General features: G+C 39.3%; 2 protein-coding genes across 3 annotated transcripts in view; one reads left to right on the top strand and one right to left on the bottom strand.

The window, feature by feature from the left end:
- Nucleotides 1-5,693, bottom strand: part of G3BP2 (G3BP stress granule assembly factor 2) — a 68,703-nt gene extending 63,010 nt beyond the window's left edge. The window contains exon 1 of the mRNA XM_007165553.3: nt 5,529-5,693. The gene's annotated coding sequence lies outside the window, so the exon portion shown is untranslated. The remainder of the gene's footprint in view (nt 1-5,528) is intronic.
- A 198-nt stretch (nt 5,694-5,891) lies between these two features.
- Nucleotides 5,892-26,264, top strand: part of USO1 (USO1 vesicle transport factor) — a 90,218-nt gene continuing 69,845 nt past the window's right edge. Inside the window, exon 1 of one of the 2 annotated variants that reach the window (XM_057546221.1) lies at nt 5,892-6,134. In XM_057546221.1, the coding sequence (XP_057402204.1) occupies nt 6,069-6,134 (66 nt within the window). In that variant the 5' untranslated portion in view covers nt 5,892-6,068. The remainder of the gene's footprint in view (nt 6,135-26,264) is intronic. The other variant, XM_007165556.3, reaches the window with a different exon arrangement.

The following is a 26,264-nucleotide window of genomic DNA, read 5'->3' as shown; positions in this document are numbered from 1 at the left end:
TCTTCCTTGATGAACTTGGTTCTGGGAGGTTATAGGACTGCAGGAACTGACAGCCAACTTGCCCTTGTATAGAGCCAGAGAAAGAAACCAATATAAAGAGCAGAGTCCAGATATAATGAAAGCCCAGATCCTGGAGAGATTATCTTGATGCCCCAGATCAAGCCATATCTGAAGTATCAGACTTTTCCGTAACATGAGCCAATAAAGTTTGAGTTGAGTACTATTATAGGGTAATATCTTTAAATGTTCAGTTGTTAAGAAATTGATGATATACACCAAAGATATCTGAGTCTCCACTCTAACCTTTGTTAAGTACTTACTCTGCTTCATGTACTAAAGTACTAGGCACATTAAAGCTATTATCTAATAAAATTCTAACAACAACCATATGAGGAAGATACTATTATTGTTCTTCTCAAAACAGGTAGAGCAGAAATTTGCACCCTGGACTCTAGAGCATGTGAAACTACTTGACTGTTCCAAGTGCTTGCCTTGGTCATGTTTCGCATCTCCTGAGAGAGGTGGCTGTCCAACATTTTAGCCTCTGAATCTTTTTGTTCAAATGATGTAGGAAGTATAAACAAATGAAATCAATCAAATGGAGCAGGATGGGGGCCCTCTTTCTTGCACCCTCCTCTTCCAAGGAATTCCTAGGGCTTTAAAAAATATTTTTAAAGCATTTCATGGAACACAGTAAGAAAGGATGAAGAATACCTCTTCTTGTATGGAACAATTTCCAAGATATATTGAATGGGAAAAAGTAAGGTGTAAAACAGTGTGTACAACGTGCTACATTTATTTGTGTTATTACAAGCGAGAGAGTACATATACATATATGTATATCCGGAAGGATAAACAATAATTGTCTATATTAATTGCCTGGGTGGCCAAGGAATAGTAGGGAGACTTTTTGCTAAATACCCTTTTGTACTTAATATTTTAACCATATGAATGTATTTCCTGTCTTAAAGAGGAAGAAGAAGGAGTCTACGATGATGACAATAACTGCATTAGTGTAACGAATTGCAAACAAAAGTGAGCTTGCCACTGGGAGGTTGAGATGGTTCTCCCAATGCGCTGCTATCTGATCCTAAAAATTTAAGTCCTTCCACAGACGTCTGTCTTTACATATGACTAAGTGTTAATTACTAAGTTGGTTACTGAAAGCCAACAAAATATTCATAAACTAAAATTAGTTAATACAATTTTCTGAGGACCCTGTTTCAGACTCTGTTGAGGAAGTCTGGCTGCCATACAATGCAGCAACACTGCAGAATTTCTGCTTCCATGCATACAAGCTGAAAGTGGGAATTTCCTCATTTGGGGAGTTCATTCATCCATTAAAGAGCTACCAAGTGCTGTCTATGCGTCAGACACTGTGCTTAAGCACTGAAGATATAGCAATTTACAAAAGGGCTAAAATCCCTACCTTTACGGGTTTACATTCGGGTGATGGTGGGGAAATATACAATAAACAAGATTCCATTAATGCTATGATGAACATTTCTTCACATTTTATGAAACCTAAAATTGGGATGTGTCTTTTGGTAGATGGCATCTTATAGTCAGCAGTGTTTTTGGTTTTTTTTCTTTCTTTCTTTCTCTGAGGTGAACTTGATGGCATCCTAAGAGAATAATGTATCAGACTGATAAGTGCTACGGAGGAAAATAAGCAGAGCAGAGGAAGAAGGAGTATGGGGAGGTTGCAACTTAAAACAGTCAGGAGAGACCCAAGTAGCCTTTGAGCAGACTTAAATAAGGTGAAGGGAGTGAGGCATTTCTCTATGTGGGTAGAGTAGCAAACAACCAAAACACAGGAAAAAACAAGCACAAAGGCCATGAGGGGAAATCAAATTTCAGAAACACAAGCAAGCCAGTGTTGCTAGAGTAGAAGGAATAAAGCAGGAGGTAAGGTCAGAGAGACAACAGAGGGGCCAGATTACACAGAGACTTGTAGACCACCTTTCTACTTAGTGCATGATCATTGCCTTGAGTCTAGAGAGGTCAGATAGCATAGTACATAAGAGCACAGGCTTTGGAGTTAGATTACCAATTTATGTCCCAGCTGTGCCACTTTCTAGTGGTATGACATCAGGCAAGTTACTCTCTGTGCCTGCTTCGCCATCTGAAAAATGGGGCTAATAACACTACCCATAAGGTTGTTGTGAGGATTAAGTAAATCATTTTATGTAAAGTCCTCTGAATAGATAGTCTAGCAAAGACAGAGCACAAATGTGTTTGATAGTGTTACTATTGATTGGTTATGAATTTCAATTGCTGCTTCATCATTATCAATTTATTTTGCTGTGTGTTGTTTGATTAATGAATAAAATTAATATATAATGTTATCGACAATATTTTTGAACCCTGATTTTCCAGTAACTAGTCTTTAAAAACCTGTATGTGATATATTTCAAACACAAATTATCACCTCCATTCGTCCTCCTAAGTAGGTATGGACAACACCCCACCCTATCACCACCACCCTCAATCAAAACACAATCTTGTGCAATGATATTTCATTGTTATTGTTGAGTTTGCCACTAGAAAGTAAGAAAGGATGGGGAAAGTGGGCCACTGAGGAGCGCGACTGAACTAGGGGATTGTAAGGAAGCAATTCTAAAAGTGGATTTCAAACCAATGAATTTTGTTAGTTGCTCTGTTGTCAGAAAAATCATTTTAATTTACCCAAGTTAAAATTTTGGATTATACATATTTTAATGATTCATGACATTCTTATACTGAATATTTAGACTTAAGAAAGTGAGAAGTATAAGGGCGTAAGTCAGGCAGTCACAATTTTTTCATGTTTTTCTCTTCCTTTATTTAAGAAATGGTGCTTGAGCATCTGCCATGTAAAAGGAATTATGCTAGATCAGTAAAGGGTACACATAGGAACGAGACGTGGTCTCTGACTTTTCTCTATAAAATCAGTGGAACTGGATTTGCATGTAATTTCCTTTCTCTTTTCAGTCCATTTCATGGCTGCTCCCCTTTCAGACGCCCGATTGGGGGAAAAATTAGGCACTGTACCCTCTCTGCCTCCTCTTTTTCCTGGAAGCATCAAGCGGCTCTATCCCTTCCCAGACACCAGGAGAGAGGCAAGACTGTGAGGTCAAGGGGAAATCTGGGGGCTCCACCCTCATTTCCTCTGTCCCAAACTGTCCATTCCTCCTGCCCATAGTCCTTCCTGGCCAGTGGAGGCTGTTAGGGAAGAAGACAGGTCAAATGAAGGGAAAACTCATAGCACGCTGTTAGTGACTTACTACATTCACTAAAATTTAAAACAAAGCAGGGCATTTTGAAAAGGGTGGTGTCTTAAAATAATTCGCTAAGATGTCAAGGCGCTGCTTTTTATTACCAAATAATACATGTGATAGACATCCATGAGCCCCACTTGACCTCAGAGCTTTATCTCTGATAATGGGGAAGAGTGGGGCACAGGGAGGAGGGGAGGAGAGGCTCAGGGAGGGGTAAGGCTTAGGGACTGGGTGAAGTTCTTTGCACACATTACCTGGTAATAAAAATGCTGAGCATTTATTGGTTACCTTTTTTAGGCTGCAATGAAATGCCCCCATGGGAAATGTCTGAAGCAAAATGTCAAGTGTCCAGTTTTAAAGCAGAGGACAATGCTTAGTGTACAGTATTTTTGGCAGTATGATCCCCACTGTTCTCCAAGTCACCCAGGCTTAAAACCTTGGCACTAGGAAAGGAACATGCACCAGAGCCTTTGTGATATGTGTTATCTGCAATCCCACCTTACAGATGAAAAAAGGACCTTCTTCCTCAGCATTATATTCATATGTCCTTAAATGTTTTGTTCATGTATCCATCAATATCACCTTTTATGGGACAATGCTAAGCCACAGAGACATAAAAATGAATAACATAGTCGTGCCCTTAACAGTCCGGCTCAACAGGCATTTATTGAGAGCTTCCCACATATCAACAACTGCAAAGTGCTAGCATATACATACGTATCTGGATTTCAGGGAGAGCTTTCAGAAGATGCCAGAGTTAAGTCTTAAGGAACTATGGGGCTTCCCTGGTGGCGGCGCAGTGGTTAAGAATCCACCTGCCAATGCAGGGGACACGGGTTCGAGCCCTGGTCTGGGAAGATCCCACATGCTGCGGAGCAACTAAGCCCGTGCGCCACAACTACTGAGCCTGTGCTCTAGAGCCCGTGAGCCACATCTACTGAGCCCACGCGCCACAACTACTGAAGCCCACAAGCCTAGAGCCCGTGCTCTGCAACAAGAGAAGCCACCGCAATGAGAAGCCCGAGCACCGCAACAAAGAGTAGCCCCCGCTCACCGCAACTAGAGAAAGCCTGCACGGAGCAACAAAGACCCAACACAGCCAAAAATAAATAAAAATAAATTAAAAAAAAAAAAAGTCTTAAGGAATTAGCAGGAGTTTCCTTGATGAAGTGGAGGGAGGGGAAGGGCATATCCAGGCATATATCCAGAGTATGTGAGGGAGACAGGAACTAGAAAGACAGGCAAGAGCCAGAACATAACAGGCCTGTACACCAAGCTAAGGAGTTTGGATTTTATTATGGAGAGAATGGGCAACAGCTGGAGGACTTTCAGAAGAAGATCAACACAGACAGATGTTTTGTTATTGTCAGGCTCACCCAAGGGTGGACTGCAGACAACTGGAAGGAAGCCAGGGCGTGAATGCAGACAAACCAGTTAGGAAGCTATTGCCGTAATCTTGGTGAAAAATGACAATATAAACTATGTCAGAAACAGAGAGCATGGAGAGCAGAGACCTATTTGAGCAATATTCTATAAATAGACATGACAGGATTGACTACTGAACACATGGGGGTGCAATCCAGAGTTTCAGATTCCTCCCAGCTTCCTCCTTCTAGCTTAGGCAATTATTTGGCTAGTGGTACCAAAGAGCGTGTCAGGGCACGCAGAAAAAGCACATTGATTTTGTTTTCTTTAAGGGAGGCTGGGGAATCTGAGACCTGTGGGGCATCCAAGTGGAGACGTGTATTAATCAATTAGCTAACTAGACCCTGCGCTTTTTAGGTTCAAGATATTTATTTACAAGACTACTCCATAAGCGTGTGGACCTGGCACTCTCATTTCGAAAGAAACAAGGCATACCGATTTGAAAAATGCCATTTTTCATGCTAAAAAAAAAACACACTGAAAATGTAGGGGTTTAGAGTTAATAACAAAACGTCATGCTACTAGCTGCCGAACTGACACGGCAGATCAATGTATTTTCTCTAGTAAGTTAAATGCAGGGTTCGAGTGGTTTCCTCCCCACACCACAGGAAAATAGCGGTGTACCTGGTATTTAGATCCAGGAATTCCTTTTAGCAGGTTGGAAGAGCAAGAGCTGAGAAATGCGCCCTCCCGTGGCAGTGGAATGAGGGGGCTCTAGCACCCTTTTTACCACCAAACAAAGCCCTGTAAAGAAATGCAATTTGCGGGGACGAGAAGGCCACAACGCCGGTACTGCTACACCGCGAAACCAAAAGAACCCTCCCAGGGGTCGGGAACCCTTACCTGTCAGGTCGGCCGAAGGAAAATTTCACTTTCGACTCAACAAAATACGACCCCAGATTTGACAGCTTGCAGTAAGTCCGCTCGGCGACAATTAAACACCCTGAAAGCCAAAAAGCGTACACTATCCGGATTCTCTCCAGCTGGCAGGGCAGGGCTCGGACCACGTGGGTGGTTGAGACCAGCCCGAGAGACCAGCGCAGGGCTGGGGTAGGAGGTGTGTCCTTGCGGAGGGAGGCGGGGCCAGCGCAGTGGGCGGGGCTTGGGCGGACCCAGGCTACCGGCCTCCTCTCGCCTATTTTCCCCCTTGCCTTCGCCCTTCGAGCAGCCACGTAATGCCACGTCCCCGCGCATGCGCATTTCGACAGGTGGTGGAGGCTGTTTCCGGGCTTAGGGGGCAGGAGCTGCAGCCGAGTAAGAGACGGTGGTAGCGGCGGCCGGAGAGCGCTGAGTGCGGGCTTGGGGGCCAGGCCCTGCGGAGGACAGGGGAAGTTATCTTTTCTTTCCCGACGGGGCCGGTGGAGCCGGTGGCTGAGCGGCAAGATGAATTTCCTCCGCGGGGTTATGGGGGGTCAGAGTGCCGGACCCCAGCACACAGAAGCCGAGACGGTGAGAGGAGCGGCGGGTCCGGGACTTGGGAAGGGTCCGGGTAGGAACGGGGACGGAGGACTCGGGGACCCGGAGGTCACCTCCCGCGCGTCACCGTGGGCCGGGAGTCCACACGCCTCCTACCCCTTTGCCCCTGTGCCTTCCTTCCTCTCCTGAAACCCTCGAGTTGTTTCCTCAAGCCCCCAGCGAAACCCGCAGCGCGGCGGCTCGGCCCTGCTGACAACAGCTCCGCAGGCCGCTTGGTGGCGGTCCGCGAGTGGTACCGCCCGGGAAGTCATCGATCCGGGGCAGGGGTGGCCCGACCTGTCTCCCACGCCCCTCGGGGCCGCGGGCCTGTCCCTCCCGTTTCGCCAGTGTCTACCCTGGCGGTGAGGAAAGTCCAGCTCCCTCCCTCGCGGTTTGGAATGGGGCTTTGGGGAAGACTGCAAGAAGGTTTAAAACCCAGCTGTTGACCAGAGCAGTTGGCTAAGAATAATGCGATAGTTTGGGCACAAAGCTGCCTGCCCCTGTCCCTTCAATTAGAGACAGGTCGTTCTGCCAGGTGTTATTAGTTCGTACCCCGTTTTTCAGTCTTACCCAAATATTTGGGAAATACTCCCTCGGACGTTGTAGGGATCTTTCGCGCTCAAACTGCTTTGGAAACACATTTCCCTTCCATTCACCCCATTCAGAAGTCTGAACTCGTGGTAACAGGATTTGCAGCGTCACTTTAAAAAAATTGTTAGCTACTGCAAACAGTATTTGATCAGTTGCCTCGATTTTAGGTTTAGGATAAACTTTCTTCGAAGTTTGGTTAAGTGTCTATTAGAAATGAGTGGATATGACTTTTTTTAAACTAAGCTTTTAATTTGAGAGTAATTTTAGATCTACAAGAAAGTGACAAACTATGACTTTTGGGGGGGGGCTGCGTTGGGTCTTTGTTGCTGTGCGCCGGCTTTCTCTAGCTGCAGCGAGCGGGGGCTACTCTTCGTTGCGGTGCACGGGCTTCTCATTGCGGTGGCTTCTCTTGTTGCAGAGCACGGGCTCTAGGTGCGCGGGCTTCAGTAGTTGTGGGACACGGGCTCAGTAGTTGTGGCGCATGGGCTCTAGAGCGCAGGCTCAGTAGTTGTGGTGCAAGGGCTTAGTTGCTCTGCGGCATGTGGGATCTTCCCGGACCAGGGCTCGAACCCGTGTCCCCTGCATTGATTGGCAGGCGGATTCTTAACCACTGCGCCACCAGGGAAGTCCAAGGTATGGCATTTTAAAGGTAAACTTTGGGTATTCGTAGACATTACCGGGTTGTCTATGAACATAGATCCCATGTTCTGTGTTCTTGAGATCCTGAAGGGTAAATAATAGCTTTCATTTGTCAAGCTCTTACCTTGTGCTGGGTACTGTGCTCTTTATAGTTCACATTCTCCTTAGATCCCTAACCACCCTGAAAGATAGGTGATAGTATCCTCACTTTACAAATGAAGAAATGAGGCTTAGAGAGGTGAAGTAACTTGACTTAGGTCACACTGCTAGTAACGGAGCAGGGATGCAACCAAAGTTTGCCTTACATCAAAGCCTAGGCTTTATTGCTGTTGCCCCATATTTTAATACTTATCTGGGAATTTTGGAAATTTATATAATTATTAAAATTAACCTCACAAAATCTGAGTTAGAACTGTTTAAAGCAGAAGCTGAAAGCTGGTGAATCTATCTTCCTTCATTTGAAAATCAGGAGATTTCACATACACACACACACAAACTGATATTTGGCTTCTCTTGTCCATTCCCACCGCGGCTTCAAGGCAGCTGAGTTGCGCTCTTAGAAGACCATGCTCTCTCCAGGTTACCATAGTCACAGCCCACCCCTTCAGCTTTTGTTCATGTATTTTATCTGTCTGATATTTTTCTCTGAGGCACCAAGTTTTATAGTGTGGTTTATTAGGGCTTGCTTTGGAGTTAGACCTTGATTTGAATCCTTGCCTTCCACCCCTAATTGGATTGAACAGGCAAGAGATGGCTAAAACCTTATGAGTAAAATAAGGAAAATGCCTACTCTGATGGGTGTAATGAAGATTAAATGAAATAAGGAATAGAAAGAGCCTAAGACTTAGTATGTGCTTAATAAAGGCTAATTTTTATTACATGTGTTAAGGGAAAGAATACTCTTTTTGTTATAGTTAGTTTTGGCACAATGACTTCTGTGATGTACAGTTAACTGGGTATAGGATTTTAAAGCTGAAAGGCCCTTTGCAGATCATCCAGGTGGAACCCCCTTATTTTACAAGTTAGGAAACTGAGGCACAGAGCACTAAAGCAACTTGCACAATATTGCAGAGCTGAGACTAGAACACTTTGATCTTGCCATAGTGAATGGAACAACACAGCTTTTACATCATGATTTCAAAGTGAAACTTGAGTATCAGATGTGTCTCTTGTATATATAAACTGAAAGGAAAGTTGGGGGGGTCCTTGTTCTTGCCTAACTTTGAACGTGTATACTCAAAATTGGAGAACTAATATGTCTTCTGATGAGAATTAATAGTTTATTCTGAGTTACAGTATGAATAAAATTTATTTCACCATCTCATTCCATCAGGAAGAATAATTGGTATAAGGAGTCATGGCTCACTAACTTAGAAGTATTTATAGAGCATCAATAGAGTGTGTTGGTACAATATTAGATCTTTTAATTGGTGATTTGAAGTGACCTGGATATTCCAGTTGCCAGAGCTTAGAATATCTAACTTCTGCATTATCAGCTAGTATTTTGTAGGTTTGTCCATTCCTGCACAATTAAATTATTTCATTGTAGTTTTCCATCTTTTTTGCTATTCTCATCTCTTTGCAGTGGAAAGCCTCTTTTCATTGTCTAAATTCTACTTCTCCTTTAAATCCATCATCGATCCCTTCCCTGATTTGCACCCCTTACTTCTTTCCCCCACCAAACTGCATAGAATCTCTTTCCCCTCTGAGCAATCTTCACAATTTAAGTAGATTGTGGATTTCTTAGGCTCTTTACCATTTTCTACCCTTTAAATCTGTGCCGTCTCTTCTGGACTCTTAAGTGTCTTTTGGGCAGTGTTCATATATATTTTATTTTTATTTTTAATTAATTAATTTTTGGCTGCGTTGGGTCTTCGTTGCTGCGTACGGGCTTTCTCTAGTTGTGGTGAGCAGGGGCTACTTTTCGTTGTGGTGCGCGGGCTTCTCATTGCAGTGGCTCCTCTTGTTGAGGAGCACGGGCTCTAGGCCCATGGGCTTCAGTAGCTGTGGCACGCGGGCTCAGTAGTTGTGGCGCACAGACTTAGTTGCTCCGCGGCATGTGGGATCTTCCCAGACCAGGGCTCGAACCCGTGTCCCCTGCACTGGCAGGCGAATTCTTAACCACTTCGCCACCAGAGAAGTCCCCATAGATATTTTAATCTTTGTTTTTCCATAGTAATACTAAATAAATATTTGTTAAATGAATTAATTATGGTGTTATGAAAGAAATCACAGATCTGTAATTATAGCAGCTTACCAATTACTAGGTGCTGAAACAATACTTTTTAAAGACTGTAGGAATCAAAGTTCTGGAATGATTGAAATTCATTACGTCAAACTTTTTACTTAAAGGATTTTTCAGGTTTGCCGTGCTTTGACTGCTTTCCTGCTTTTTCTTAACTAAAGTGCCTTCTAAATGAGTTGTATTATTGCTTGAATAGTACCTAGCTTTTTATACTTAGTTAAGAGTAACTTTGGGGGCTTCCCTGGTGGTGCAGTGGTTGAGAGTCTGCCTGCCAGTGCAGGGGACATGGGTTCGAGCCCTGGTCTGGGAGGATCCCACATGCCGCGGAGCAGCTGGGCCCGTGAGCCACAATTACTGAGCCTGCGCGTCTGGAGCCTGTGCTCCGCAACAAGAGAGGCCGCGATAGTGAGAGGCCCGCGCACCGCGATGAAAAGTGGCCCCCGCTTGCCGCAACTAGAGAAAGCCCTCGCACAGAAACGAAGACCCAACACAAGCCGTAAATAAATAAACAAATAAATAAAAATTAAAAAAAAAAAAAAGAGTAACTTTGGACTGGTATTAAGATGTTCTTTAGAAACAAAATAGTAAATATTTGTGTTTGTATCATATGATAGTCAATAATTCTATAAAGTTTGGAATATTTTGTCTAGAATTTCATTCACATTAAACCTTTCCTGTTTTAGAGTCAAATACTTTTTAATTTGATTTCTCTTTTTTACTTTAGTAGAGAAAGGCACTGATTTCTGATGATTGTAGCCTCCTTAGCCTTGGCATACTTTGTTAGGTCCAAATAAACACTAATTATAGTAAAAATCCTACTCATTCTTTTGAGTGCTGAGACATGCTTAATTTTCCGTCTACCTTCCAGCTAATATCTTTTTTTAAAGCGAGTTTCTTGCAAATTCCAAGAAAAGTGTTAACTACATTCGGTGATAAATCATGGAGGGGGGGTTCTCTTCTCAAATTGTGTCCCAAGACATGAAAGTTGCAAAAGTCCAGAAAAGATATGCAGAATTACTCTACTGTTAAGGCATCTCTTTTTCTTTTTCTTTTTCTTTTTTTTTTTTTATAGCTACTTTATTTATTTATTTATTTATTTTTGGCTGTGTTGGGTCTTCGGTTCGTGCGAGGGCTTTCTCTGGTTACGGCAAGTGGGGGCCACTCTTCATCGCGGTGCGGGGACCGCTCTTCATCGCGGTGCGCGGGCCTTTCACTATCGCGGCCCCTCCCGTTGCGGGGCACAGGCTCCAGACGCGCAGGCTCAGTAGTTGTGGCTCACGGGCCCAGCTGCTCCGTGGCATGTGGGATCTTCCCAGACCAGGGCTCGAACCCGTGTCCCCTGCATTAGCAGGCAGATTCTCAACCGCTGCGCCACCAGGGAAGCCCTAAGGCATCTCTTTTTCGATCAGACTTTGGTCAGCTGGCTTAAAAAGCAAAAGGGCTAACAATATGGACACAGCTGTAGTTTCTTTTAATAAAAATTGTTACTAAGGAATGTGCACTTAAATTTAGACATAGTTTTGGTTTAGTCAAGCACATGAGACACCACGTTACTATAAATGTGTAGCCTGACTCCTATATCTGGATTCCTGTTTCATATTCTACATTAATAACCAGGTCAGTGTAGTAACTGGTATGTGTTTTCTCTCTTAGCTCTCTTACAATAAAAATGTCAGAGAAAGCCTTAATAATGATTTGTGTTTTGATCACTTCTATACCCAACCAAAGATGTCTCTTATATTCTTTTTAAGTAGTGTCTATTGAAAACTACATGGCTTTTTTTTTTTTTTGATAAATTTATTTATTTATTTATTTATTTATGGCTGCGTTGGGTCTTCGTTGCTGCTTGTGGGCTTTCTGTAGCTGCAATGAGCGGGGGCTACTCTTCGTTGCACTGTGCGGGCTTCTCTTTGCGGTGGCTTCTCTTGTCGCAGAGCACGGGCTCCAGGCGCGCGGACTCAGTAGTTGTGGCTCCCGGACTCTAGAGCGCAGGCTCAGTAGTTGTGGCGCACAGGCTTAGTTGCTCCATGGCATGTGGGATCTTCCTGGACCAGGGCTCGAACCCGTGTCCTCTGCATTGGCAGGTGGATTCTTAACCACTGCGCCACCAGGGAAGTCCCTACATGGCTCTTTTGAAGGTTTATTATGTATAGATTATTTGTATAATTTAAAATTTGCATACCAAAGCATGTCCCAAAGAAAGTGAGTAGATGTACTTGAAAGGGTTCTGTTACTAAAGAAGTGTGTACTGAGTGGTGGTCAAAAACAAAACAAAAAACCTGATACTTATACAAGGTTTATTAAACAGGCACTGTGTTATGTTTTCAAATATTTTCAAGATGGAGATATAATGTAAGTTGTGTTTGCCAAATCTAATTGATGATATACATTCTTTCCTCCAGGAAACCTTGTAGGTCTAGTGTTCTGAGGAACACATTTTGGTTACTATTGTTCTAAATGCTATATTTTTTTAAAGGAATGCTACATTTTAGAAGTCCTTCATTATCATCAGTTTTATGGAGTTCATGAAGTGTTGCCCATTTGGCTGCCTAAAAGACAAAGTAATTCCTGATGCTTTATGGTTTGAGAAGTAATTGTAATCACTTCTGAATTATCTTTTAGGAGAGAATGTAAGAATTTCTTACATAAATTTGTTTCTCTTTTTATACATTTATCTCTTATTATTTATACTGTTCTGTCTGATTTTTGTGTTGTAGATATCATAGAAAAGACAAGCTTATATTTTTATACCTCAGGAAGAAATGCCATAAACATTCTTTGTATAAAAAGTTAGTCATCTTTAATTTGAAAACTTTGGTAGTGTTAGACTTTGAGATGCTAGCATTTGTTATTTGGTAGAGAAGTTTCATTATGATGCCTTGCTTAAAAGGGTGTGCTTTTGGAAAACATAGTTCATGTCTGAGAGAAAGCATGGAGAATAAATGCAGTATGTTATGTCAGCTGACTTATTGGTAATTGTAATGGAAATAGATTGTGTTAGGTTTATGTATTTATCTGCAGAGAGACTGTGTTTGACTGTAATGTTCCTACTTTTTTTTTTTTTTTAGATTGTAATAATTTAGGTCATCTGAAGATAAGTCTGGCTTTTGTTTTTTTTCTTTTTGGAAAATCTTCTCAGTAGTAGAGTTTGAGGTAAACCAAATTTCTAGCTCTTTTTTGTATTTGAAAACAGTAATTTTTTTTATTCCATTAAAACAATATAAATGAATTGACTGTTGATTAGCATGAATTATTTTAGTCCTATAGTCATGGTTGGGGAAGTTCTCTCCAAAAAAGTTATAACTATGTTTTAAGCTTCATGAAGGCAAAGTTATATCAAATAAGTTGGTATTAGGTGCTTGATAAATATTTGTTGAATAAATGATTGAATGGTTGAATTCAATTTTTTTAAATTGACATTCCTGACTTTCTTTTTTGCATGTCAGTTAAATAGTTACTGAATACTAAAGAAATATGGATTTCTATTAGGAATTGTGAGAAAATATTGCAAACTACATTATGTCAGTGTCCTTTAAATGTGGCTCACCATCCTAGTTTTATGCCATCTTCTTTTTTTCCCCTTTCACTTCTCAGGGGTTTTTTAGTTTCACATTCCTCATCTCAGGTTTTTCTTTCCTAGTCACTCCTATTCCCATTGCTTCTTTTTTGGTCTCCTTTGTGTATTACTGAATATAAATAAATGACACTATTAGTAAGCAAAACAAACAAACATTAAATTCAGATTATAAGGTAATTCTGATTATGCTCAATTTATCAATTATTAATGGAATTTTTTGTCCTTTTCATATTTTTCTTAATAAGTGGAATTGTGAATCTCACATGGCAATTACTGAAAACAAGAGTCCTGAAACATAATCACCTGCATGAGGTTATACACATTAGTTTACTAATTAGCTTTTTATTTTATTACACAAAATTGCAAGCAATACTAGTAAAGTTTAAGTCTTCTTTGACTACCATCTCCAATTTCAGTTCTCTTTCCTGAAATAACCACTATTCTTAGTTTGGTATAAATCTTTCCAGACCTTTATGAATAATCATGCAGTATAGAATTATATATTTGTATGAGCATATTTATCTCTCTTTTTCACAAATGATACACTGTTTGTAGTGTTCTACAGCTTATCTTTTTCATTGATTGATATGTCTTAGAGATCTTTGCATGTTAAAACATACAGCTACTTTATTAGAAATTATTTAAAATATCAGATTTTTAGTTGCTTTTCTTAATTACACTGTATCCTCTTCTAATAGACTATAAAAGCGTCTTGATAACAGGATCCATATCTAATTCATCATTGTATTTATCTCTGATTAACTCTAATACCTAGTTAGCATAGTATGAATTAGTTGAAATACTGCTGTCTCTCAAGTTTTTCCTTCTTATCACACCTTTCTGATCCTTTTAAATAAAATTAACTCTGGGTTAAATTTTACTCGTACATATTTTTTCTCTTTAGAACTGTTTTTTGTTAATATGTAGTATTCTGTTGTTTAATGCAAGAATCACAAACTCAAATCCCAGCAGTGTCAGTTGGGTAACATCATTGTTCAGTGAAGCAGGTCGGGTTAGAGAAGAGACCAGAGGTCTGGGATGAGATTGGAGCCTGCATATCCTGCCTTGAGAGTGTAGCTAGTGCTCAGCTTCAGCCAGTTGTTGCAGAGAGCCAATTTAATGGCTTTGAATCCCATCCCACCACATACTAGTTCTGTGAACTTGGACAAGTCACTTACCCCCTGTACCTCTGTTTCCTTATCTCTAAAGTGTGGATAGTAATAGTGCCTATCAATAGGATTTTGGTGAAGGTTAAATAAATTAAAAAGTATAAAGAATTTTAGAACATAGCTGGCACATAGTAAGTGCTATACATGCCATATTTTAACAGTTCTGTAATGCACTTTAGCATTTAAACATCTCTGAAATCAGGTTGCATCTTGTAATTATAATTGGTGGTATTTCTTTTTTCTTGGCAATACATTTAAAAAATGGTAGATCTTATAATCATTGGCTTCTTAAATTGTATGAAATACAGTGTTAGCTACCATTAGCTATCAGGCTGATGTTTTTCTAGAAAAGGTAGAAATCTGGAGTTTTATGTGAAGTCTTTTGATTTTGAAATGTTGGCTTAAAAATTATTTTAAACACTGTATAGGCCAAATAGATTTTTTCAGAGGTTTATAGCAAATAACTACATTATTACTTAGTAGGTAAAATTGAGTATTTTTAACATATTCAAAGTTTTGAGTATTAAGTAGCCTTAGAATTTATCTAGTTTATTCTTCCATCTTGTAGATAACGAAACTGACTTAGAAAGCTTGTATTTAAGATACAGTCGATCCTTGTTATTCGCTGATTTTATATTTGTGAATTCACCTGCACGCTAAAATTTGTTTGTAACCCCAAAATTAATACACGCAGCACTCTCACACTGATTTGTGGACAGATGCAGAGTAGCAAAAAATCAGAGTCACTGATGTGTGCATTCCCAACTGAGGTCAAGCAAAAAGATATTCTGCCTTCCTGTTTCAACTCTTATACTGTAAACAAGTGTCCTTCTCACAGTCTGTTTAGTGTCATGTGTTTTGCATTTCTATGCTTTTTTAAAAATTTCGCTGTTAACACTGGCCCCAAATGTAGTGCTGAACTGTTGTCTAGTGTTCCGAAGTATTGTATAAGAAAGCTGTGATGTGCCTTGTGGAGAAAATATGTGTGTTAGATAAGCTTACCTCAGGCATGAGTAATAGCGCTGGTAGCTGTGAGTTCAGTGTTAATGAATCAAGGGTATATATTGAATAAGATGTCTTTAAACAGAAGCACACGTTAAACAAGGTTATGTATTGGATCCATTGATGAAAATGTTACCAGAGACTCACAGGCACCTAGCGCTGTATTTCCTTTAGGCACAGCAGTTCAGTGTCTGCTAGTTCAGTGTTCATGGTGACTATAGAGCGTAACTATTATGAATAACAAGAACCAACAGTGTTCAGAAAGTAGATGAACAGTGAGTTAATCGGGTGGTATGTTAGAGCAGGTAATAGAATCAAAGCAAAGTCTAACATATTCTGGAAATTTCTTTAAATGTTTGTGTTATTGAAGCAGTAGTTGAAAACATGCTTATTATAAATAATTCAAATCAGTATATAGTCTAAAGTTGCCCCTTTCTTCCTCTTTTCACAATCTTATTTCCCATTACCAGGAGTAATCTCTAATGAAGTTTGTTGTACATCCTTCCAGAGTGTTTTCTTTGCATTTACCAATATGTTTGTTACACAAATGAGTTTCTTTATGAGTGAAATAGTTATATTCATAGCTATTTGATTTTTAAAAATTTTAACAGTAGGTATTAGAATTTTTCTATTTACTAATCAATGAACATAGGTTTTTTTTTTTTAGAGAGTTTTTAAAAATGTTTGTAAGTTTCTTTGTTTCAAGCAAATAGACAGAAGTATCTTTTCCTGTTGTTACGTGTATTCTATTCTGTAACCTTACATATCTTGACTGTCCAGTTGACCTTTGAACAACACCAACGCTCTGCACGGTAGAAAATCCTCCTGTAATTTAATTTATAGTTGACTCTGTGTATCCATGGTTCCTCCGTATCCTCATATCCTCGGATTCAACCAACCGAGGATCACATAGTACTGCAGTATTTGCTACTGAAAAAAAACCGAGTATAAGTGGACCTGCGTAGTTCATAACTGTTGTTCAAGGGTCAACTGTCTTTATATCTCTGTTGATTCAGGCAGAAAATCTGGGAAGGTTACTTGTTTGAAGTCTACAGAATGGTCATCTGAAATGTGGTGCCTTGGTAGTATGCTGTGATAATGAGTACTTTGGTAAAAGGCCTAGGGACAAATATTTCTGATTTTTTACTAAAGTAGACTGGATTAATTTTTTCTGTATTACAACTCATTCTTTTGATCAATAATGGCAGCAAAATGTTAACTGAAAAGGAGCAGGATGGCATTGAAATCTGTGGGATTTAAACTTGTACTTCCTTTCTAATGCTCCCATCATGTAGGTAAGGGTGTTGAGGACTAGGACAAGAGTCTGTGACCTCAAACAAATAGTAAATTTATAAATTTGCTTTAAACTACTAAGTGGCCTCCTTGGTTGGATTCTGAGAGAGTGAGTGAGTTGCTAGCAACAAAGTCTCTCACCTCAGGATCCCATGTGGGACACTGAATAAACATATCCTTCAACTCTAAAATACTGTCCTTTTTCCTTCTGATGGTAACATCCTCATTCACTCTGCTTCCCTACTTTTCCACTTGCTTCATTTTTGTTACCAATTACCCACATGTCTGCCTATATCCAAATCATTGCTTAACTTGGGACCTTCTGACCAGCTGTGCTGTCCAAAGTAGTACTTTCCACCCAGTCTCCGTCTTATTTCCCTAATCATTTCCCTCAGTGCACTTATTATTTTCTGTATTTATCTTGTTTTTAATCTATTCTGTTGTCTCCTTGCTATTATAATTTCATTTGAGTAGGTACCTTCTATAGTGATTCACTGCTGTTTCCCCAAAATTGAATTTTGCAGGGCCCAGCAAGATATTAAGCACTTTAATAGTATTTCTCAAACTGACAGTGGTGAAGAACCAGTTGGATTGTTTTTTTTCCCCCAATTTCCAATTCATCACAGACCAATACTTTTGTAAAATATAATAAAAATGAATTTATAGGAAAATGAAATGATAATACACATACTCATAGACATACAATATACAAGCCCAATTTTTGTTTTGTTTTTTAATTAAACAACCATAAAGGTATCCAGTTGTTACAGAAGTTTCTAATGCTTAGTCCCAGTTTCTTTTTCTTTTTAAATTATTTATTTATTTATTTATGGCTGCGTTGGGTTTTTGTTGCTGCACGTGGGCTTTCTCTAGTTGCAGCAAGCGGGGGCTACTCTTTGTTGCCGTGCACGGGCTTCTTACTGCGGTGGCTTCTGTTGTTGTGGAGCATGGGCTCTGGGCATGCGGGCTTCAGTAGTTGTGGCACATGGGCTCAGTAGTTGTGGCTCTTGGGCTCTACAGCGCAGGCTCGGTAGTTGTGGCACACGGGCTTAGTTGCTCCACGGCGTGTGGGATCTTCCCAGACCAGGGCTCGAACCCGTGTCCCCTGTATTGGCAGGCGGATTCTTAACCACTGTGCCACCAGGGAAGTCCTCTTTTTTTGTTTTTATTGAAATATAATTGACTTATAATATTATAATAATAGTTTCAGGTGTATAACATAGTGGTTTGGTATTTTGTACATTACAAAATGATCACCACTGTAAGTCTAGTTACTATCTGTCACCATGCAAAGTTATTACAATATTATTGGCTATATTCCCTATGCTGTACATTACATCTGTATGACTTATTTTATAACTGAAAGTTTGTACCTCTTAATCTCCCTCACCTATTTTACTCATCCCTCACCCCCCTGCTTAGTCCAATTTCTGAACTTAACCTTGTCACAAACCACTGCTCTCTGGTTGCACTGACCATGGCCCCGATGAGGGTAGCAGCACTCTAACATTTGTTGAATGAATGAATGAATGAATGAATCACCAACTTCAAGATTACGGCACTGAATTCTTCAGACGCTATTACTTCTTTGACTTTACCAAAACCAGAATATTCTGAGATATAGAAAAGTGATTGCAGATTCATATCAAACTTCAGCTAGCTTATTCAGTGATGCTTTTTGATTCTCTGATTCTTTTTTTAAATGACAAAAGAGACATTTGAATACATGCTTAAGGAAAAGCTGTAGAAGTGTATAAAATGAAAAGTGAAAGTGCTCCATGAATGGGCATTTAAGGTCCTTCTGTTTTGTTTCTTTTTCTATTACAGTGCTGCAGTGGTTGTTCTTGTAATTATGACTGTACATGTGCATATATTGCCTTAGGACAAATTTCTAGAAGTTGAATTCCAAACAGCAGCTGTTTCAGGCATTTTATTCTTTATTCTCAAGCCTCTTAAATTCATTTCTTTCAAATATTCTTTTGTCTTATCTATCTCTGCGGCCCTTCCCCGTTGCCACCACCCTAATGCCCTTTTTTTTTTTTACCTTATTTCTTGTCTGTTAATAATGAGCTGACATATTTTTTCTGTAATGTCTTTCTGCTCCAGTTTCTCCTTATTATCTCAGCCAGATTAGTTCTTTAAAAGTGAGTATATTAATTTCTTAAGTACTTATATATAGTGCTGACTTTTTCATAAATACTTGGTAGCTTTTGATTATAGCTTTCCCAGAGTAAAGCTCCAACTCCCTTAGAACAAGGGACTACCCCGGCTGGGCAGTTAAGTCCAAGGCTTATGAGGGTCCTTACTGGGCTGTAGTGCAAGTGGAAGCTGTTCACAGGAACTACATTACAATGTTCCCCTGTTTACAAAAAAGAAAGAAAATCTTGCAGTCCCTGTAGTTTGCAACAGGTGCTCAGGCTCCCATTTCTTTGCATAAGAGGCAATGTAGGATAGTAGAAAGTGTGTGGGCTTTAAAGTGAGACATCTGTAGCTCAGTTAGAATCTGAACTGTACCACCAAACTGGCAGGGTATTTTGGGGTGCATTGCTTTATCCCTGAACCTTAGTTTCCTCTCCTGTAAGATGAGTTTATTAGTTTAGGTATTGGATCAGCTGCTATAACAGAGGTCTAACCAAGATAAAAGTTTGTGTCTTTGTCCAATAAAAGTCCAATTAGAAGGCAGTCCCTAGGATAGGTTAGTTATGTTCCTCAGGGTGGTCCAGGGGCCCAGGTGCTGCTTTTTATCTTGTTCTGCCATCCCCTAGGATGGTGCCCTTGTTTGAATTGTTGAAGGTGCTTCATTACCTGCAGGTTCAAGTTCCAGGCTGAGGGAAGAAGAAAGAGGAATGAAGAACAAATAGCTTCCTTTTAAGGACATGACTTGGAAGATACAAAGAACTCATTGGCCAGAGTGTAGTCACTTTCTATGCCCAGGTGTAAGGAAGGCTCAAAAAGTAGTCTAGGTGGACAACCTTTGCGCCCAGCTAAAACACAGAGGGTTCTAATAACTAAAAGAAGGAAAGAGTGGATAATGAAGCACAATCATATTGCATTGTGTTGGTTTTTTAAGTCAGGAATAAATGGAATAATGGTCTTTGAAATCTTCAGTTTCTGAATAAAAATTAAGTGTACTTGTGCTGCAAAATTTTTTCTTGGTAAATGTCAACTGAAAAATATAGACCTGTGTTTGGCCTAAAACATGGCTAAGTCTTTGTAAGGTTTGGAACATATATAATATTTTCCTTTCATTTGGCTTCCATTGTCTGTAAAAGGTTGCAACATAGCACTTTATTATGGAGAGATCACTTATTCAGAAACTTCAACTGTGTGGAATATTATCAGGAGGTAACATGGCTTTCGCATAGCAAAAGTAGAAGTTGCAAAGTCCATGTACTCAATCTTGATTTCAAGCCTGAGTAATTTGGGGTTTTAGACCTATTACTATCTAGCCTAATTATCAGATTTCTCACTCAGTAGCAGATTAAAATCTGCAAAATTTGAATGGTCTTTTAGAAACGTATATGATGGAAATGACAGCCAAAAGCCTGATAGGATAGAAAATTAATACAAAGGAGTCATAGAAGTTTGGTAATAATAAAGTTTGTTAAACATTTATTGAGCATTTATAGGTGCCAGGTACTCTGCAAAAACTTTTATATTCATTACTTCATTTAACACCTAAGACATCCCTATTTCTGATATTGGAGAGGACTTAGGTTTAAATGCTAAGAAAGCTTATAATTATGTTCTTTGTTTAAGAAGACAGGGAAGGTTGTAATTAGTTTTAGATTGCTATCAGAAATCACTAAAATGAAAAGACCATTTTGGTGCCTGACAGAAAGTATCTGAAATAGCTTAATTATGGTTCTGGATAAATAAGTTGTTCTTATATTCATTTTTGACTCTTATTGGTTTGCAGTATGGTAATTGCCTTAAGTCACTAGAGAGAAAGTTCCGATTAAAATCCCCAATCAAGTGTGTCAATTATATCTCAATAAAACTGTAAGAAAAAAAAAAATAAATAAATAATAAAATAAAATCCCAAATCGGGAAGAATATGTACTTGCCACTAAAACCCAAGTTTAATAGATTAAAAAGCATGTTTATAGTCTTTTTTTTGGCCGCATCACATGGCTTGCAGGATCTCAGTTCCCTGACCAGGACCTGAACCCAGGCCACGTCAGTGAAAGCCCAGAATCCCAACCACTAGGCCACCAGGGAACTCCCAGCATGTTTATATTCTTAAAAATAGTCTTGATACATATTTACCCAAACTTAGGAATGAATGGATTTTATTTCTATAATTGTAAATACTACACTTTAAAATAATGATTAATTTTTAAGTTCCATTTTGCAACCTTCTAAAAAACATTAGTGATTTGCTTATTAATCAGAGTCAATTGAAGCAGAAACATGTAATTTGAAGTCATTAGAAATCTGTTTTTAGCTAACAGTTTAATCTTATATAATCCTTTTTTCCCCCCACATTATTTTAGATTGATCATCATTCCCAGAAATAAACATTTAAAATTATTGTAGGGAATTCCCTGGTGGTCCTGTGGTTAGGACGCGGCACTTTCACTGCCAAGGGCCCAGATTCAATCCCTGGTCGGGGAACTAAGATTCCGCAAGCCACATGGCGTGGCCAAAAAAAATAATAATAAAATAAAATTAATTTAAAAGGAAAGCTTTCATATTTTAGAAATCTCCTTTGGTATATTATTTTAATAGAACAAGTATATATATGTATGTGCATAATATAAAAATTGTTCATAGATATATAAAATTTATAAACTCAAATTAGACCAATTTTCTTATTTGGACTATAAAATGCTATTTTCTACATTAAAATATGTATAGACAATTATAAAGTAAGAAATCATTTTCTACGCCTGGCATTCCTTCCTTATATTGTCTGGTGAACTACTCATCCTTTAATTCTTGATTCAAGAGTGTCATCCTTTTTTTTTTTTTTTTTTTTTTAATTAATTAATTTATTTATTTTTGTCTGTATTGGGTCTTCGGTTCGTGCGAGGGCTTTCTCCAGTTGCGGCAAGCGGGGGCCACTCTTCATCGCGGTGCGGGGACCGCTCTTCATCGCGGTGCGCGGGCCTTTCTCCATCGCGGCCCCTCCCGTTGCGGGGCACAGGCTCCAGACGCGCAGGCTCAGCAATTGTGGCTCACGGGCCCAGCTGCTCCGTGGCATGTGGGATCTTCCCAGACCAGGGCTCGAACCCGTGTCCCCTGCATTAGCAGGCAGATTCTCAACCACTGCGCCACCAGGGAAGCCCCAAGAGTGTCATCCTTAATATACCATTCTTAAACAGTATCTGTCTTAGTCTATTTGGGCTGCTGTAACAAAAATACAATAGGTTTGTTGGTTTAAGCAACAAACATATATTTCTCATAGTTCTGGAGGCTGGGAAGTCCAAAATCAAGGTGTTGGCAGATTCTTTGTCTAGTGAGGGCCTGCTTCCTGGTGCATATACTGCCATCTTCTCCAGTGTCTTCATGTGGCAGACGGCATGAAGGAGCTCTTTGGGGTCTCTTATATAAGGGCTCTAATCCCATTCATGAGGGCTCCACCCTCCCGCCCTAATCACCTTCCAAAGGCCCCTACCTCCTAATACCATCACACTGGGGGTTAGGATTTCAACACATGCATTTTGCAGGGAAGTAAACATAGCAACTTCACTTTCAGATAGAATTCACTACTTTTTCTTTTGTGCACCTGCTTTATAAGCATATACTTATATAACTTTAATTTGTTATTGTAGTTTATTTACACAGCTGTCTTCCTGTGCAAGCTCTTTGTGGCCAGAGACCATATCTTACTTTGGTTAGCACAAGAACAAATACATACATGCTCAGTGTGTATTTATTGACTGAGTAATGACTGTGCATTCTAGCCTAAAAAAAAATTGGACTTTATAGGCAATAGGGAGCCATTGAGGATATTTTTATTATGTTAGTTTATTTTTATCAATTAAGAGCAGATTTCATATTATTTTGATCAGCAGAGTAAAGATAGAATCTTTTAAAGATGAGTTCAGTCAGTCTTGAAAATATCCTAGAAATTCTGATAAAACATAAACCAGTTCACTTTATTCCATTATTACTCTTTTCTGCTTATAAAGGTAATACTTGTTCATTATCAAAATTCAAACATCAGAAATAATATAGAAAATGAACATTTCCAGCAACCCACTAAAAGACAGTAGTATGGTACGTAGTCTTAATTTCTTCTATACATGTTCACATAGTATTTTTTTTCTTTTAAAAATTATTTATTTCTGTGTTCCTAACTTTCACTCTAGCAGTAGAATCACATTAATAATTCTTTTTTTAAAATTTTTATTAGAGTATAGTTGATTTAAAATGTTGCATTAGTTTCTGCTGTACAGCAGAATTAATCAGTTATACATATACATATATCCACTCTTTTTTAGATTCTTTTCCCATATAGGTCATTACAGAGCATTGAGAAGAGTTCCCTGTGCTATACAGTAGGTCCTTGTTAGTTATCTATTTTATATATAGTAGTGTGTATATGTCAATCCCAATCTTCCAATTTATCCCTCTCCCTTCTTTCCCGCCCCCTGGTAACCATAAGTTTGTTTTCTACATCTGTGACTTTATTTCTGTTTTGTAAACAAGTTGGTATCATTTGTATCATTTTTTTAAATTGCACATATAAGCAATATCATATGATATTTGTCTTTCTCTGTCTGACTTACTTCACTCAGTATGACAATCTCTAGGTCCAACCATGTTGCTGCAAATGACATTATTTCATTCTTTTTTATGGCTGAATAATATTCCATTTTACATATATATATATATATATATATATATATATATATATATATATACATACATACATATATATATACCACATCTTTATCCATTCCTCTGTTGATGGACATGTAGATGGCTTCCATGTCTTGGCTATTGTAAATAGTGCTGCAGTGAACACTGGGGTGCATGTATCTTTTCAAATTATGGTTTTCTCTGGATATATGCCCAGGAGTGGGATTGCTGGGTCATATGGTAGTTCCATTTTTAGTTTTTTAAGGAATTTCCATACTGTTCTCCATAATGGTTGGACCAATTTACATTCCCACCAACAGTGTAGGAGGATTCCCTTTTCTCCACACTCTCTCCAACATTTATTGTTTGTAGATTTTTTGATGATGGCCATTCTGACTGGTGTCAGGTGACACCTCATTGTAGTTTTGATTTGCATTTCTCTAGTAATTAGTGATGTTGAGCTTTTCATGTGCTTTTTGGGCATCTCGATGTCTTCTTTGGAGAAATGTCTATTTAGATCTTCCGCCCATTTTGTGATTTGGGGTTGTTTTGGTTGTTTTGCTGTTGAGCTGTATGAGCTGTTTGTATATTTTAAAGATCAATTTTTTGTCGGTCGCTCTGTTTGTAAATATTTTCTCCCATTCTGTGGGTTGTCTTTCCGTTCTGTTTATGGTTTCCTTTGCTGTGCAGAAGCTTTTAAGTTTAATTAGTTTATTTTCATATTTTCATTGTTTATTTTTATTTTCATTGCTCTAGGAGGTGGATCAGAAAAAGATCTTGCTGCAATTTATGTCAGAGAGTGTCTGCCTATGTTTTCCTCTAAGAATTTTATAGTATTCACATAGTTTATTAATGGTATAGTTTTAAACCAAAATGAGCTTACGCTAAATATACTATTAACTGTTTTCTTTTTTCACTTAATGTATCTTGGACATCTTTTCATGTCAGTGCATGTGGATCTGCTTTACTCATTTGATTAACTGCATAGTGTATGTGTACTGTATGTTAGTTAAATGTTTTCTGATTGGTGGAGGAACCTTTAGATTCCACCCCCGCCCCTTTTTTTTTTCCCCAATAAACAGCATAATTTTATTGCTCACGGTTCTGGAGTCTGGAAGTCTGAGATCAGGGTGCCAGCATGGTTTGGTAAGGGCCCTCATCAGGGTTGCACACTTCTTATTTATTATATCCTTATGTGATGGAAGCTAGATTTATTTTTTAGCTGTTAAAAATATTGCTACAGGGCTTCCCTGGTGGCGCAGTGGTTAAGAATCCACCTGCTAATGCAGGGGACACGGGTTCGAGCCCTGGTCCGGGAAGATCCCACATAAAAAAAATTAAAAAAAAAATATTGCTACAAAGAACATTCTAGTATATAACATTGTGTATCTGTGGGCATTTTGTTTTGTTTTGTTTTGTTTGTTTTTGGCTGCGTTGGGTCTTCGTTGCTGCGCGCAGACTTTCTCTAGTTGCAGCAAGCGGGGGCCACTCTTCGTTGCGGTGTGCGGGCTTCTCATTGCGGTGGCTGCTCGTTGCAGAGCATAGATTCTAGGAGCACAGGCTTCAGTAGTTGTGGTGCATGGGCTCAGTAGTTGTGGCTCACAGGCTTAGTTGTTCTGCAGCATGTGGGAATCTTCCTGGACCAGGGCTTGAACTGTGTCCCCTGCATTGGCAGGCAGATTCTTAACCACTGTGCCACCAGGGAAGCCCCCTGTGGGCATGTTTTAAAGGATAAGTTCCTAGAAATAAGAATGCCTGGTGGAAAGGGTATGAACATTTTAAGTTGTAATAGTTTTTGCCAAATTGACACTTTTTTAGGTTACTTTCCGTCTGATAGAATATAAGCCAGTTCATTAATCTATGTCTTTCTCTATCCTGTATAGTTCTGTTTTTAAAATCATTTTATTGAAGTATATAGAAAAGTACACATGTCATATACATAAACCTCACAACCTGAACATACCTATGTATCCAGCTCCCAGATCAAGGAACAGGACATTACCAGCACCCTAGAAGTCCATTTTGTGCTTCCACTCACTGCCCACCCCCATGAGCAACCACCATCCTGACTTCTGATAGCTTAGATTAGTTTTGCTTGGTTTTCTTAGTTATAAAAATGGAATCATATAGTATTACTATATGGTAGTACTATTTTTTTTTTTTTATGTAATGTCTGGTAGTACTATTTTAATTTTTGTGAGACTGATAGATGAAAAATAACATCATTGCTATTTTAACTTGTATTGAATATTTATCTTCATAATGCCTAAGATTATTATCTTTGTGTATATCTCAAAGCTTTATTAAAAAATTAACAAGGCTCAGGACTTCCCTGGTGGTCCAGTGGTTAAGACTCCATGCTTCCAATGCAGGGGGCGTGGGTTTGATCCCTGGTCCAGGAACTGAGATCCCACAATGCTGCACAGTGTGGCTCCCCCCCCCAAAAAAAATTAACAAGGCTCGCATGTTAGAACACAAAATAAAAGATTGAAAGTGAAAGCAAAGCAAACCCCCAAACTCTAGGATTATGATCATCTCCCTCCAATATTCCTAAAGCTAAGTGTTTCCCCCAGATTAAATAGCCACCTTCAACAGATAATGACTAAAGAGCTTCTGGACATGGAAGTTCATATTCTGACACAAGTCTCTCTGTACACCAACCAAAAATGGGGCTGATCCTAGAGTTCAAGCATTGCAGGACTAGGACTAAGTACTCTAAGCAAGATGGGAATCTCAGATTCAGAACCAGTGCTTGAGGTCTAGGGCTAGGAAAACCCAGGAAGTTACTCCCTATTTTC

This window comes from Balaenoptera acutorostrata, chromosome 5 (genome assembly GCF_949987535.1).
Source record: "Balaenoptera acutorostrata chromosome 5, mBalAcu1.1, whole genome shotgun sequence".
In the NCBI taxonomy this organism is placed as follows: domain Eukaryota; kingdom Metazoa; phylum Chordata; class Mammalia; order Artiodactyla; family Balaenopteridae; genus Balaenoptera; species Balaenoptera acutorostrata.
Note: the sequence above shows the minus strand (reverse complement) of the source record. Positions and strands in the feature narration are given on the sequence as shown.